Source organism: Coffea arabica, chromosome 8c (assembly GCF_036785885.1).
Source record: "Coffea arabica cultivar ET-39 chromosome 8c, Coffea Arabica ET-39 HiFi, whole genome shotgun sequence".
Classification (NCBI taxonomy): Eukaryota; Viridiplantae; Streptophyta; class Magnoliopsida; order Gentianales; family Rubiaceae; genus Coffea; species Coffea arabica.
The window spans coordinates 31,424,406-31,440,992 of record NC_092325.1 but is presented as its reverse complement, the minus strand read 5'-3'; the positions used below and the strand labels follow the sequence as shown (position 1 = coordinate 31,440,992).

Sequence of the window (16,587 nt, the reverse complement as noted above, 5' to 3'; positions counted from 1 at the left end):
GCTCCATTTTGCAAGTAAATGAAAATATTTATGGTATATTTGTAATTTATCAAAGAATTGCAACCTTTAATTACAATTAGGAGCTTTTGGTAGGATCTCACGATTTTACGATCCGATCCTACAATCCGATTCTGTGAAACTAAAATCGATCCTACGTAGGATCCCGATTTTACAAATCTTGCATAACTGTGCTTTTTTCTCAAGCCACCTCTGCCGCCTTGCATGTCACGAAATAAATTCGATTTACCGCTACTACTTCACTGTATCTTCTTCCCCAAGAACTTTCTTTCCTAACCAAAATTATCCCCAATTTCCCCAGTACACAAACCTTTTTCACTTTCTCCCTCTAATCCCCGGTCATGGGACGTAAGAAAAATGTCACAACCGTGGAACAAGTAACGGACGTTGACGACGGCGTTCTGCTCCCAGACTATAACCAGCCTCCGCCTCCGACTCCTTTTATTGGCGGCTCTGTCATTCCGATTGTTAATAAGCTACAAGACATATTTGCGTCGCTGGGGAAGGACCAACACGAGCAGCTTTCGAAGCTGAAGCTGCCGCAGGTGGCTGTTGTTGGTGGCCAGAGTAGCGGCAAGTCTAGCGTCCTTGAAGCCCTAGTCCGCCGTGACTTTCTCCCCCGTGGCTGCGATATTTGTACTCGCTGTCCCCTGGTTCTGCAGCTCGAGAACCGTCCGGCCCTGCCCGGTGATGAGGATGACGGTCTCGAGTGGGGGGAGTTTCGTCACTTGCCTGGCCGAAAGTTCTACGATTTCTCTGAAATTTGCCGCGAAATTCAGGTTATTTAATTTATTGTTTTGAAATAGTTGTTGAATATATCTGTTCTGTACTTTATTCTTCTTCTTTAGGAGGGTGGTGTTGTACGTTGTGCTTTAATGCTTGTAGATTGCTCTGGCTTCTTTTTAAATAGATAAAAGGGTGGTAGTATCTTTTGCTTCTATAGTTGTATCCTGTAGCCATATCAAATTCATGCAGCTTGTTTTTGGCATTGGTATGTCCAACGATAGATTTAAATTGGTCTGATCTGTCAAATTATTGATTTGCACACATTCGGATGACAATGACATCATAGATTTTTAGGTTTGGTTGTGGAGAGCATGTTTCAGATTTCTCATTGTCACTAACAGCTTATGAGAAGTTTCTTGGCTGTGAATTTTTATTTTATTTTATTGAGAACTATCTAATGTCTACTCTTTAGCCTTTGCCATTTAAGAGGAGTCAAGGAACCAAGCACTCTTAACCTCCCAAAAAAAGAGGGATTCTTTTGGCTTTTCAGACACATTGATTTAGAAAAAGGAGCGCATAGGATAATAAACCAATTAATTCCCACATGCATAACTGAAAGTAGCTAAATTCAAACATGACCGAATAAAGCAGCAGTTGTCTTAAGTTGGGATATAAAGCATAAGCTTTATAGAATGTTCAGAAACCAATAGTTGCGTTTATGTCATAGAGGTGTTTGTAACTGATTGATTTCCGCCTTTTATGTCCCTTTGAATTTTATGAGTTTGTCGGAATAAGGACCTGTTTTTGTGAAAGATGTGGATTAAACTAGGGCTTATATGCCATACAGCATGATGACTATTGCCATCGAGTTTCTGACATTGGAATTCAACATTCTGGCAGGTTGAGACTGAGAGAGAAGCAGGGCTAAACAAAGGAGTTTCAGATAAAGAAATTAGATTGAAAGTTTCTTCTCCAAATGTTCTTAATATAACCCTCGTTGATCTGCCTGGGATTACTAAGGTACCTGTAGGGGATCAACCAAATGATATAGAAGCAAGAATCAGGGAAATCATAAACTCCTACATAAGACAGGAAACTTGTATCATATTGGCTGTTACTCCTGCAAACTCAGACTTGGCCACTTCTGATGCGCTTAAAATGGCTAGAGAGGTTGATCCAGCTGGTAGGCTTTTTGGCAGGATGATTTTCTCTGCTTGACTTTATTTGGAAGCAGCAGCGTATATTTCTGTTATAGATTAGTCATCCAAGATATACTAAGCAATAAGCTTTATATGTGTGTCTATCGTACAAGGATTTGATGTATTATGAATATGAATGTAAATGTAATGTTATATGCTCTCTTTTATGGTTTAGTGGATTGACAAGTTTCGTTTTCTGCCAGGTTCTCGTACAATTGGTGTGATTACTAAGGTTGGTTTTTCATTTTAGCTTATTGAAATTGGATAGAACAGTGCAGTGGGTTCTTCGAAGTAAAACTAGATTATGAAACCACTTTATTGTGGATGTAGCTTGATATAATGGACAGGGGCACTGATGCACGCAAGTTTTTGCTTGGAACTATTATTCCTCTTCGTTTAGGATATGTTGGTGTCATCAACCGCAGTCAAGAGGTAAGCTGCCTTTGACTCTTTCAGGTTATTCACAATACTGTTGTCATTGCTGTTCTTAGCTTTTCTAATATGTAAATTTGTCAGTATTTGATTGATATCAACTCAGCTGAATTAGCTCGCAGATGCTGTGCATTGATTCTTGTCTTGTAGAACAATTTTGGGGTCTGCATCCATATTCATTCAACTTTAGTTCCTGAAGTCCACTGGTCTTTGAATGTCTTTTCTTAATTTCGTTGTCCTGAAGAATTTTTTGAAAGGGGGGAGATCGTTTCCGACAACTGTAGCTAATTCGGGATGTAGACAGGGTTTTGGATGCAAAGAAGATGGAATTGAAGAGCAAACAAAATTAGTTTACTTTCTCAAATGTTTCTAAGCATATCAGATCTGGTGAAAGCCAATCTGTTGTTCAGGACTTATTTCATATGTAGATCTTTCCAGTATAAATAGTGAGCTGTGGGGTTTTGTCCAACAGGATGGGAAGAAATATCTATTGTTTAGATTTAAAGAGATTACTTTTATAAATAAAAGAATCAAATGTTGTAGTCATGGTCTCAACATTTATCTTGCCCTTTCAAATTTATCTATCAACAAGTGAAGAAAAGAAAATTGGTAGGCAAACATACCTTTGAACATTCCTGTGCTGATGCTTTGTAACATGCGTTCTTTGCATTTGGTCAGATCCCGGGATCCATCTATTTAACATCATTCAATAATCCTGGTTATTAATAGGGCTCAAGGTTTGTGGGTGATTAAATGCCTGGCCTGTTCCGCTTGCTTTCCTTTTTCTTCCGAGGGTATTACGGAGGGTGCAAGTCATGAAAATAGGAGAATGAGTAACACGTGCAGTTCAGCTAACTTCAGAATTTGGTTCTATAGGCTCTGAAAAAAACGTTATTGATGTTGTGAAAGGAATGCCATAAAGCAAAATTTAGCGTTGCCCAATTCAGATTATGAAGGTGATGTAGGGATATATGGTAAAAGTTTAGAATATGATATTACAGTTGTGAGCTTAATACTAAATACCATTAGCTTGGATGCTGTAGCTTCAGACAAGAAACGTAAATCCTCTCTTTCAAAGTGGATCCTTAGAAGAGTTATGATGACAAGCTAGAGGGAAAAGTAGACAAATAGAACTCAAAATCTGATATCACTAAGAACTATTTTAACATGTGGCTGCAGTGAGTTTGGCATTCTCTATTTTAAAACCATATTTAAGCTGTAAAGTTGAAAACCTGGTTTGTGAATGACATGCATTATTTTCCAACTCTAGTTTGTCAAGTGTTATCTGCATTTTACGGGTGATCTTAAATGGTATTAGTTACTTCTTATTTTTGTTTTTTCTCCCAGGATATTAACAAGAATCGTAGTATTGCATCAGCACTTGCTTACGAGGAACAGTTCTTCCGTGATAATCCAGTACTCTTTAATTCTTTTTTGTGTTTTTCATTTAACTTTACAGCTTATAATTGCTCCTAAGATGTTTACCTTTGTTGAAGGTATACAATGGCCTTAAAAATTCTTGTGGCATCCAGCATTTAGCAAGGAAGTTAAATCAGGTAGTTGTGTGTGTTTGCACTGTTATATGTAACTCAAAACAACATACTGTATTATTTGTACATAGATACAATAAAAGGATCTATGTGAAAGTCATTTTGGTGCTTTGGTCCCCAGTTATCAGTGCCACTCTTTTGAAACTTCTGTGTTGATTTGCCTTTGTAAACCCTCCTGAACTTCTTCGCCTTTTGGAAAAGAAATTTGTAAACTTCATATAGGTGTTGCTAGCTTTTCTCATTTGTTCAAATTCGTAGCTGTTGCAGTGAAATTTTGTGCTTTTGTTGAAGACGAGAATCATCAATCCTCAGTCAAAGAGTAAAGGATACAATTTTGAACCTTTCCAACAGCAAACAACACCCAAAGGCGATCAAGTCCCCACGATTCTATTTGGAGAATATTAACAAGTTAACAAAAAGAGTAGAAGTTAGTTTTTATACAAGATAACCAGGGAAGTATTTGCTGGAATGTTAATTTCTTTAGTTTAATTTTTAAGAAATGCTTAATTTTGTATAGAAGTTGAAGACCAAGGAGAATTAGAAACCTATCTCATATTGAATCTAAATGATGTAGTGCTCTGGTTTCTTCAGACACAATTTGGAGTGACAGTGAAACTGGTCAAAACCTACATTGATACGATAGCATTCTTCTGTTCGTGATATTTTCCTAGTTCAGTTTTTCTATCCTAAGTACTCTACCTGTAAACATTACATGTTTAGTTTCTTATGAAGTGTTGAGTTGAATGATTAATTAGTTATCAATTATCATGTTCCTTCTTGTTTACTTGTCCTTTTTTTGGCTTCATTATTTTTCCAGGTTTTGGAACAGCATATTAGAGTTGTCCTTCCCAATTTGAGAAAAGAGTTAAATAATCAGTTTGTTACTGTGGCAAAAGAGTTGCATGCGTTGGGAGAGGTTATGGAAACAAAAGTAAGATGCAAAGCATTTTTTGAATCTTCTCTATTTATAACGTTCTTGGAATGGTTATGAACAAAACAATTGTTGATGCTTGAACTCATCAAGGATTTTGTTTTAAACATTGAAACAGACAGAGCAAGGTGCAATTTTGTTGAATATTCTGACAAAATATTGTGAAGGTGAGAACTGATTCATGCATATCTTTCATCTCTGCACCTTTTCTTCTGCATCATGGCAAAGCTTTCAGCCGTGTACCTTTTCTTGTTCTTTCCTTTTCATATGGCTTAGTTGTTCAGGGAATGCCCTTTTATTAAAAAAAAAAGAAAAGAAAAAGAAAACAATTCTTTTCTCTTGCTTAGATTGCTGCTTTTGCATGAAAGGAAACGTGACTATCCATGTTACAAAGGTATTCTTTTTTTTTTTGGGTTTAATGTGACAAAGTTGTACCTTGACTTCTATAACTGTATTATTTGTTTCAGAATTCAGACTGTTTTGGACAGGCAACAATTCCCTGATTAATAAAATCGATTAGCTTGGGCTCTAAGAACCAAGTACAAAGAATATTTTTAATATATCTCAAACTTGGGCTTTGAGGAGCTTTTTCAAGGAAATCATTGCCAAGACAAATTACTGGCCTGAGTTGGCAAAAAGTAAAGCAGCAGACCATGCAAGTGCTTGGATACTAGCATGATTCAAGCTTAGACATCAGATACTAGTATTCTAGGTAAGCAAAGTAGTACAAGAAATGAAGGGGGACAGGATAGCTTTACAAAGAGGAGTATTTGAAGTTTGGGGTGAGTCAGGTGACGGGCTTTACAAAGAGGGAAACAAAGGAAGATAAAAAATGGGATTTTTTATATTCATGAAAGTGTTCCTCTGCTTTGGGAGATTTTTATGAGGTTGACTGAGGATGGACTCGTTTCCAGTAACTGTAGTAATTGAATATCTATGCTTGCTTGAATTAATATTTGAAGTTTGGAGCTGAGGAGAAGTCACTGTTTTCATTCTGAAGTTGTATCATGACACATTGAGAACTACAAAATTAGCATTTTATGGAGCATAGGTAGCTAAAGTCAACAAAGGAAGGCTAAGAAAAGCTAGAAATTTAAGGAGACTCACGCATTATGTAACGGAGACTTGCTTTTCTTTTTTTGGCAAAATCTTTGGACCTGTTCCTTAGCCCTTTATATACATACACACACACACACACACACACACACACATATATATATATTGCATATTTGAGAGCTAATTTTTATCTGGCAATATACATTTCCAAGAAACTGCATTTTACTTTGAGAATCTAGCAAGCTACTAAGATGTCCCACAAATCTCTTCCCCCCCCCCCCAAACTTTTTGTTTAGTTGTTATTCTGTGCATCTCCTGTCCGTTTTACTTTCCTGTTATTACTTTTTGTTCATTTATTTTTGGATTAGATCTCTGTTTCTGCTTTCTGCTTTCATTCTTTTAGTCCAAGTGCACCAGAATTTCCATCTGTGATGTTTATTGGAAAGCTTCACTGTGTTGTCCAGATTCCATACTGCATCTAACTTTCCTTTTGTTATGTGACCGACTGAAGCATTTTCTGCTATGGTGGATGGGAAAAGTGAAAACCTGTCAACAACAGAGTTGTCTGGGGGAGCAAGGATTCACTACATTTTTCAGTCAATTTTTGTAAAGAGCTTGGAGGTGCAAATTTTATTCTTGAACTCATACTATTGATGTGCAAAGATGCCGAATTATAAATCCCAAACTCCCCCTTCTTTCTGTGAAGCAGAGTTCTCCATTATACCTAAAAGATGTTTTCACTAAACAAATTTGCTTTGCCAATTTGTAAATGACGAAGAATGTTGAGAGCCTCATCTCCTGAGCAGATCATGTTCTGTTTGTAGGAAATTGATCCTTGTGATGAGGTGACTGATGCGAATATTAGAATAGCTATACAGAATGCAACTGGTCCAAGAAATGCTTTATTCGTGCCAGAAGTATGTATGATGATCTTATGAAGTACCTTTTGAGTAAGTCATAAGAGTGTTTTTGACCTGATTCCAATGCTGATTTTTCAGGTCCCATTTGAAATTCTGGTTAGAAGACAAATTTCTAGGTTGCTAGATCCTAGCCTTCAATGCTTACAGTGTGTTTATGAAGAACTTATTAAGGTGAAGAAACAACTGAAACAACTTAGAAACACTTCCGGCATATAGCGTTCAGCTCTTCTGTTTTCCCATGCTTCTCCTCTTCTTAAGATAGTCATACACACTAGACGCATGCATGAGACCTCTTTGCTGAAGAACACGTATTTTAACATGAATGTTTGTGCAGATGAGTCATGATTGTGAACCAGAAGAAGTAAAAAGGTTCCCAAGGCTGAGAAGGCAGTTGGAGGATGTCACGCTAAAGTTTTTGGATGATGGGTCAAAACCTGCTGAAAGGATGATAACAAACATGATTGAGATGGAGGTAATTGTTGTCAAGTTTCTTTTTTCTCAAGATGTGTCTTATGTTTTTTCCATTTCTTTAAGTCGTTTTGGCTGAAAATTAGTGTGTTTGGATTGTAAGTTATTTGAGATATTTTTACTGTAGCACTTTTTGTGATGTGATGTATGTGAGATAAAAAGGTAATTGGAAAGATAAAAAGGTGTATTGAAAATTGTAATGGTGATGTAAGCAAATATATTTGGGGAAATAACTTACAATCCAAACACACTAATTAGTTTTCAGAACCAGTGACAATCAAAATTCTGGAAATTTTGCTTATAGATTGTCAGAAAACTGGCAATTCTGATTAGAGCTCTGAAGTAGGCATGTCTTGAGGTAGAGAAACTTTTAGAATGAAAGAGCATGTGCAAGTGAGTTTTCACTAAGATGAACAGTTTAGCATACCTGTGTGTGGCTATGTGGAGAAATGAGTTAAATAGGTTGCCAATACATAGAACTGATTCCAATTTCAGTTGTCCTTTCATCTGATATTGATCTTATTAAAAAGAACAAAGGGAGAAAACTATGTGATGGATTAAGCTACATGCTTCAGGTGACAATCATACCTCTCTTTCTATCAGAATTCATTATCAAATGTACTTTCTTTTTTTTTTTTTTAGATTTGTCCTTTACTGTTCAACTTAGGTTCACCTGTTTGTTTACATAACTAGTAGTAAGCCATTTATTTGTTGCATATTTGTCTAGATACTTCAACTTTAGGATGTTGCATATTTTTCTAGATCTATAGCATTTCTATTACCTTTATGTTAATTTTCATTTTGTAAAGATGGCTATTACTGATAGTTCTGGTGACTGCACCTGAAATGGCAACCTGTGAACACGATGAAAGGTGCAACATGCATGCACAAAATTTGAGAAATCAATGGTTGCATTATGTGCCATATGCTGATACTCATCTATCTTTATATATTTGACATGGAAATTTTCTTGAATTTGTGCTTCGACTTTAGCACCTAAATTCTCCTACATTTCCTTTTATCAAGGAATTCTTCTTGGTGCCATAAGGCTCTGTAAATTCTGATCCTAAGCAGACCTTAATCATACTACATCTTAAACAAAAGATCTCTGCATTGACTACAATACAAAAAAAAAATAAAAAATAAAAAATTGTTCCAACTATTAAATTTTGTCATGTTTCTTGAGCCATCTATTAACTTTTTTCCACTGATTTTGCTATGTGTTCTCTTTTCACTACTTTGTTCGTGTTTAGATGGGTTATATAAATTCCTCCCATCCAAATTTTATTGGAGGGAAACGCGCTTTGGAGATTGCCATGGAGCATGTAAGAGCTTCTCAGGTATCCGCACAACTCTGCAGAAATTAAATCATTGGGAAGTTTTTTTTTTTTTTTTGCAAAGACCAAATTTGTTTTGTGCCAATCATATATTCTTGTATGGGTCGTCCAACATGGCTTAGGATGGTAGAGATGTTCAGAGGAACGCATCAGAGATGGGCCAGATGTCTCAATCAAATCCATCTCAGTCTGATATTGGTGCCTTCCCAAACCAGGTACTATCTTCTGTGTATCTACTTTTATGCACGATTCGACAATTGCATATAAAGTCAAACATACATACTAAGTTGCCCCATGGAGAGAGCTCGAGAAAAGCAAGTAAACGATATTAAACATAAATATTAACTGTATGATACCATGATTGAGGTATAGTCTTGGAAGGCTGTACTAAAAGAATGTCCCAAGTAATGAGCCAACAGATTAGAACGTGCTCCACTGTTTGTTTTTTTTCTCCCTGAAATTTGGAGAAGATTTCCTAGAGAGCAGTTGACATGGAACTTGGGGAAGGCATTTCACTTTGTTGCTCTTCATAACTGTATTCTAGCATGGTGAATCAGTCTTCTATCAAGATGGAAAAATTTACAGGCTCTTGTTCTTTCCTTTCTTCTCCTGTTAGACAACCTAAAGTGAACTTGTCTCTACCATTCTTTCTTTGTCTGATGCCTTTTTTTCCTTGGGAAGCCAATATTAGCAACCTCTTCTCTGGACTGCCACTTCACTCAACTTCTTTCTTGTCTTGGACCAAATTTCCCTTCCTCTATTTGCAGACTTCTATATTGCCTATTTATATTATTCCAATTTTTATAACATAAAGAGTGGACATCCACTATTGATTCCTCTATCTTGATGCGGTAGTGGAAGCATGAGAAGCGATGGAGTTACACGAACAACCTCTATAAGAGAATTGTTACATGTTCGAATCCTGGACATGAATCAAAGATTCATAAAAGCATGAGAAAACTCACACAACGATTGGCAAAACCAACCAAGATTTGATTAATAGAAGAAAACTCTATCTACAAAAGCCCTAGATACACCTATTTATAGGCTATAGAGTCCTACTCAGAAAAAGGAACAAAAACACACTTAAAACCCTAAATGAAATAAAGCTGCGTAAAGACCAGATGAAGTCCAGCTCAAACACCGGCCTGAAGTCCGGCGGCTAGATGTCCAGCAGCGATCTTCATTGCAACCTATTGAGGATGATCTGCGAGGGGAGGATTCGTGAAGGCCTGAAGTGGATCCGTCCGCGGATCTCTTGTGCTAGTCACTGCTTTGTTTGCATTCTTTGTCGTTCATCATGGCATGATTACAACTAATAATCCTAATAAAAATAGTGATAAAACTATAGAAACTATCCTAATTAAAAACCCTAAATTAAATTATATTGATACAGTCGAGGGATTCCTGAACCCGGGGGTCCTTGTTCTGTATCATATCTTGTCTCTTCTGCAGCAAACTGCCTAGCTTACAGCCCCTCCCCAACCTCCTCTCCAACCATCCCATGCCTGTGTTACACTTCCCAGTATTATTATTTTGCCTGCCTCCTCCCTCCTCTTCTTCCATTGAAAAATTATTCTTCCTTTGAAGTGTAAACACTATTAAACAGAAATAAATAACATTATTAGTTTATATACTTCATTTGTGAGGGAATTGTGCTATAGGACACTTCAATTTTACCCCACAAGGTTTAGGTGCGGGGCCTGAAATGTGAATTGGAGGGAGAAGGGTTGAGGAATATCTTCAGATATGGTGAAGTTGGAGCGGGAGGTCTGTGATATATGAGGGAGTCCTGGAACAGTGTGGACATATCAAGCGCAAGATAAGATAGAAAAGGCAATTTGGCTCCTTATTTCTCACTTAGAAGCCTTTTTGTAGTCACTAAAGTAGAACTATGAGACAGTGAAAGTGCATAAAATTCAAACCTGAATCTAAATTAAACTAGGCAAGAAATGAAGCTGCCTTCTGCTTATGTTCTTACCGGTTTTGAGTCTTTGACTGCAGAATGAAAGTTTACTCAGGTTGTTAACTTTCTTCTTGTCATGATGTATCAGGCTGGTCAACCTCAGTCAAATGGTGAAAGAACTGCATCAATAGGTAAGCTTGTTAATGGAAAATTATGGTCATGATACACTTGTCTCTGCTCACAGCCTAGCATTATCAAAATGTTCGGATTCTTTGGTTCTGGATTACATTCTATTTACCTTTGAGGGGTATCTTCTGTTAAAGGTTCACATTCATGTTTCCACATTAATACCAGAATCAAATAATTAGTATCTCCAATTAACATCAAAATTACGAATAAATTTGTCCACACCAAATAGGGTAGCAAACAACAGAATCAATCTGAAACTACCCCTTCATGTATGAACTGCATGATTGACTTCATGTTTCCTTTTTCATGATGATGCCAGTCTAGACTTATTTCTTCATATAATCGTTATGGTAACAAATGAAGACAGAATTTGCACTTCTTGCCTTTCATTTCTTCTTAAACATCTAAAATGCAAGTAATGTTAATCACATTGAAGTTCATTTTTGAGGTCAAGTAATATATTCATTGCTTTATCTATAAGGTGATTTAAACTTGCTGGTCCCAAATTACATGCATATCCTTTGCTGCATAAAGTTCAAAACCCTTTTTGGGCATTATTAATGAATATCTATAAGTACCGTGAAAGTTTTTTTCCCTCTGTATCATTGGTCATTGTACTCTTGCTTTTCACTGGTCTGTGAATGTCTACACACGTGCAAACCATATGGTTTGAACTTTTTAAACTTTATATGGCATTCCAATCTATAACCATATTTTATGTAGATTACTTTTAACTAAAATTTGTTTGCAAAACTAATGACTTGTTGATTTGCTTTTAATAGCAATTTTCATTATTTTATTTTGTTTTATTTTTTACATTTGTCCTTGTAATCTTGCTGTTGCTTGCAACTTGGCTTTTGTTGCTGAATGTTTACCCACAGGCAGACTAACTGGTCTGAACCATTATATATATAAAGATGCTTTACAATCAGTGGAATTATGAAAAATATTCTGTTGCTTATAAGTAATGACACGTATAAACACTTTGCACATAGCTCAAATTCTGTGTGCACACCTTTTTTTGTTAGCAGTAGATAACAATAATAAAATCTGAAGCTTCGTGTCTTACAGGAAATTCAACCACAAGGACATGGGGTATTTCATCCATATTTGGAAGCCGCTCAACCTCAGGAGAAACTTCATCCAGTAGAGAGCCTGGGAAAACTATGCATGATATTAACCAAGCACCTTCCATTATTCACCTTACCGAGGTGACCAGCCCGTGTTGAAAGAATATTTTTATTTTGTAAATTCAGGATTTATTTTCAATAACCATGATGACTCCCTCTCTCTCTCTCTCTCTCTCTGTGCATCTGTGATACAGCCACCATCCTTATTAAGGCCGCTGGAAAGAGGAACAGAGTACCAAACTGAGATTATAGTTATGAAATTGCTCCTTCAGTCATACTATGACATTGTTCGGAAGAATGTTCAGGACTTGGTGCCAAAGGCTATAATGCATTTTCTGGTGCTTTTCTTCTCTCTGGTTCTGTTCATACTGAGTTTGGTCTTCCAGTACATTCTTCTGTTTCTTTTAAGAACCAAAAAGATATATTGTTCAATCTGTTTCTGTATGTCTACAACTACAGGTCAATGATATTAGAAGGGATCTTCTTGGCATATTCATAAAGAAATTGTACAGGTATGGAAGTACTTTTGTCATTCTCTCTTTTATATTTTGCAAACTCGAAGCTGCTTGATGCAGTTGGAACTGTATTTGCAAACACATGAATATAGCTCTCGAGTCATCTTACAGTTTACCCACAGGTTGGTTTTAATACTAATTACGAGTCATATTCATTAAGATACTGACATATTGGGACAAGACTATGGTACTGGATTTGAAAGTGGAGGATAATTACGAACACCAAACACAAACCCATAATTTTGTCAGAAATGTAGAATGGTAAAAGTGCTAGAATTTGTGAAGTACTCTTGTAAGCATGGACCATAATAAGTTTCAAAACATGAAAGAAACTTATGTGTGTGTCCGTGGGATAAGCATTTGGGTGGAATTAATGGGTTTGCTTCTGAAGCTGATGAGTTTTTTGACCTAAATGCATCTCCCAAAAGTTTCTAGCTGTGTCAAAACTTTCTAATTAGCAGAGGTAACTCTACAGCTTTCTATATAACCCACTTTGACTGCAGTTCTATTTATGGATCTGTCCACCTATCTAATCCTTTTTCGCCAATTGGTATATGAAATGAACCATCTTTTTCTTTCTCCTTTTCTGCTTATGGTGAAACTCCTACATGCATGACAGTTTGTCTCATCATGGGTAAAGTCAAGGGATTAAACCAGGTAATTTGCAATGGCATTAGCTTACTGAGTAATTCTTTATCTGTTTGTATTAGTTAACGCAGCAGTACCATCGACCAAACGTTTCTAAGATCTGCCAACTTTCAATTCAGATCCTGATCATAATAGTCTAAATCCAAGGAAAGTTTTAGTTGGACAAGCCAAATTCGTTCTTGAAATTTTCCTCAAGCTTTTACATTAATGTTTGTCCAAGGGTTATGACAAACCAAATGTTGTTGGAGCTGTCAACCTATGATTTTCATCGAAATTTCTAGGAGTTAAGAATTAGTTGAAATAGAACATTACCAAATGTTACTGTAGATTATGTCAAAGTATCATGCATGATGCAATTACTTCTTCTAAGCGTAAAATGAGAACCAGAAAATTATACAGTATGAGCAAACATTTCAATTGACTATTCAAGCATTCACCCTTGTTGCAAAATTGATATGTCTGTATGAAATACTTTACCCCACATACACTATAAATATTTGTGGTTGTCACAATTTTGTGCAGAGAAAGCCTTTTTGAAGAGTTGTTACGGGAACATGATGATGATGTCATGAAAAGAAAACAGACTGGTGAAATGTTTCTTATTCTGCAACAAGCTATTCAGGTTAGTTGAGTAAGTTTGAGAATTTTTTGGTGCTCTGAAGCAAGTTTAATACACTGATGTAGCTTACATCTGAATTCAAGGCTTTGCCTCTTAGATTGTGCCAAGACCCAAGAGAACGTTTTCATGTCTGTCTGGTAAAAGATTTTCATGGTGATCTCTTTAATTGAATGGGTAACATAAATATTTTGTCATTTTGGAAATATGCACATAGCCTGGCAAGTAGCATTGAGACATCTGGTGCATTCTTCCCACCAAAATGTCTGTTGATGAACAGTCTTCTTACCCAGGCGTGTCAATGTGATCCTTTTCAGAAATCATGGAATGTGCCCCTGCTTGCTTTATCCACTCAATTTTTTGAGAATAGGTAGGAAATAGGGGAAAGTACAAAATTGAATGTTTATGGGGCTGCTGCATTCATAAAATGTCAAAATGGCTTGTTTTGGGTCTAGCACCTATTTGGCGCTTTTTTGTTTAAGCTGTTTCACATTTTAATCTGTAATTTGGGTTGCAAGAGAAACTCTCATTGGCAGGAAATCTAACTTCTTGATTCAGGGTTATTGTCTGATTCTTCAGTATTATTCAGAATATGCAGATTCTAAGTTTTCTCCAAGAAACTGAAATTTCTGTTTTTTATTTTTGTTTCTTATAGACACTTGACAAGGTTGTCGCTGATGTTTCTTCTACAACGCCAAGCAGTGATACTGATGACGCCTCAATTTTGCCAAGGTTCCATTGACCTTTCTTCTGATTGTTTCTTATGATTGTCTAGCTTGGCGATTCAATGCTGCACCAGCTGATATCAAACTCAAGACACTAGATTCTTTCTTGAAGACAATAGACGATCATGCAGCTTAATTCCATCATTATGAGCAGGTGGAGACTGATAAAAGGGGTATAGAGCAACATAAAGTTATATAGTGTTAGTATAGGTTTTGTAGTGTAGAACAACGTAAAGTTATACAGTGTTAGTATAGGTTACCTAGATGAAAGTTTTGACAGGCATATTTAGTAGGTGGGTCGGACAATGATATGTTTATTTAAGGCACAGCTAATATAGGAGTTGGAAACGTGGTATGTTGCTTATGTCTATGTATATGCAGTTCTGGTGTAAGTTGAAACATGACAAGAAAAAAGAACAAAATCAACGGTATAGAATGATGGATATGACTTCTCTTTGGATTTTCAAATCTCTCGAGGAAGCATTATTGAGCTTTAGCACTTACTTCGGGGGTATGGTTCTTCCGGAGCCAAGATTTCGTGTTAGTTGGTTACCATATTTAAGATAAGTGCTGAAGTTTAGTTATGCTTCTCTTTAATATAAACATTTTGCAATACACTTTTCGTTGTCAATTCTTTCTATGCCATTTACTTTTTGGTTCAACTATCTGGTGATACATATTCAGATAATCCTTTAAAATTAATCAAAAGAATAGAAGTTTAGGAAAAGCTTCTTATCACCTCACCATGTATTCTAAGATCTTCCTCCATTGATACATTTTCCTCATCTCTGACTCCTTTAAAAAATGTGGTGATTTATCTAGGAAATTGAAAATACTTGATCACTAAATCTGTTTGCAGGTGGATCCGTATTGGTGACTCCCAAGCATTTGTTGAAATATTGTAAAGCCTAAAATACAGATTTAAATACATATCATGCTGCGCTAATCCTTTAAGCAAAATACCTATTAAATTCCGAAATATCTGTTGAAATTCAGGTCATGGAAGTAAAGCTAACAAAATATTTAATCTAAATTCTCAAAGCACCTATTAATTCCTATATTCCCGTTATTTTCTGATCTCTCTATGTGTTTCAAGAAATGTGACCAAAACCCATGGCATATTGTGCCATTAACAATAGTGCTTGGGTCATGTTCAATAAGAAAATAGTATTTTCCATGATTATATAGAGATAATCAAATTTCAATTTTGACAAAGGATACAATAGTAATTTTTATCCAACTCTACACTAAGTTTCTTTTTTTTTTGGTTGGGGGGGGGGGTGTATGGAAACAACCGTTTGGAGATTAGATTTAAAAAAACTCCAATAAAGACACTTGTTTGGATTGTCTGCTTTTAAGTTACAATTAATACAATCAAAACTTTAATTTATTGCATCATGACAGTAGTGTTTTGGTCACACTTTTTTATCCACCAACGGTAGCAAAGCTAGGACCTTTATTTACAGGTTGCAAAAATATTATTTTAGATCTACAACGTGTTGGTATATAGATTTTGGGCCAACTAAATATTTGTTCTAGTAAATCAATGTAGTTAAAATTACAAAAAAAAATAAAAATAAAAATTGTCTACAGCTTGAGATTCATTATTTTCCAAGTCATCTAATTGTATAAAATTGTATAATAATTAAAATTATGCCTAAGAATAGAAGATATAACCTCTAATTAACAAATATAGTATGTGAATAATTTGTACACAATCAAACCGCCAGATGAATATTTGGTTGGCTTATAATTTATATGAAATGGACATGTAAGAAACGTTCAATATTAAGTAAATAATAGTTGCTTTAATAAAAAAAGTAAATAAAATTTAATAGAAAGGAAATAAATAGCATCATGTAATATATTTTAGTTCAAGATTCACCATTGTGGAAATTGTGAGGATAATTATAAAAAATGTTAATACCTTGGAGGGCAATTATAGGGGTCAGAGAGAATACTATCAACATTCAAAAGGGGCAAAAGTAGGACAAATACTAAATTTTTATAGCCTATTTTAGAGCTTTCAAAAAATGGAGATGGTGGAATTGTATCCCCTTGGCTGAACATGGTTCTGCCACTAGCCCCAATGATATAAGTTAATATGAAAATATTTTTCCATGTTTATATGCAGATAATCAAATTTCATTTTTGAAATGGAATATAGTATTAACTTTTGTTCAACTCCATACATTCAAGTTTATTTTTTTGTTTGGGTATA

General features: G+C 35.7%; 1 protein-coding gene across 3 annotated transcripts; it reads left to right on the top strand.

Annotated features, from left to right (window-relative positions):
* The first annotated feature begins 212 nt into the window (after positions 1 to 212).
* LOC113707048 (dynamin-related protein 3A) lies at positions 213 to 14,826 on the top strand. Of its 3 annotated transcripts, XM_027229201.2 has the most exons (20): positions 213 to 797; positions 1,645 to 1,927; positions 2,147 to 2,175; positions 2,274 to 2,375; positions 3,723 to 3,791; positions 3,872 to 3,931; positions 4,743 to 4,856; positions 4,975 to 5,023; positions 6,424 to 6,533; positions 6,737 to 6,829; positions 6,911 to 7,003; positions 7,167 to 7,304; positions 8,554 to 8,640; positions 8,760 to 8,852; positions 10,692 to 10,734; positions 11,804 to 11,943; positions 12,057 to 12,200; positions 12,322 to 12,374; positions 13,548 to 13,647; positions 14,297 to 14,826. In XM_027229201.2, the coding sequence occupies exons 1-20, from the start codon at positions 360 to 362 to the stop codon at positions 14,381 to 14,383; spliced, it is 2,325 nt and encodes a 774-aa protein (XP_027085002.1). In that variant the 5' UTR covers positions 213 to 359; the 3' UTR covers positions 14,384 to 14,826. The 3 variants fall into 3 exon arrangements, with proteins under 3 accessions (XP_027085002.1, XP_071918664.1, XP_027085004.1); XM_072062563.1 differs by lacking the exon at positions 6,737 to 6,829; XM_027229203.2 differs by lacking the exons at positions 6,737 to 6,829; positions 6,911 to 7,003.
* Positions 14,827 to 16,587: the final 1,761 nt, after the last annotated feature.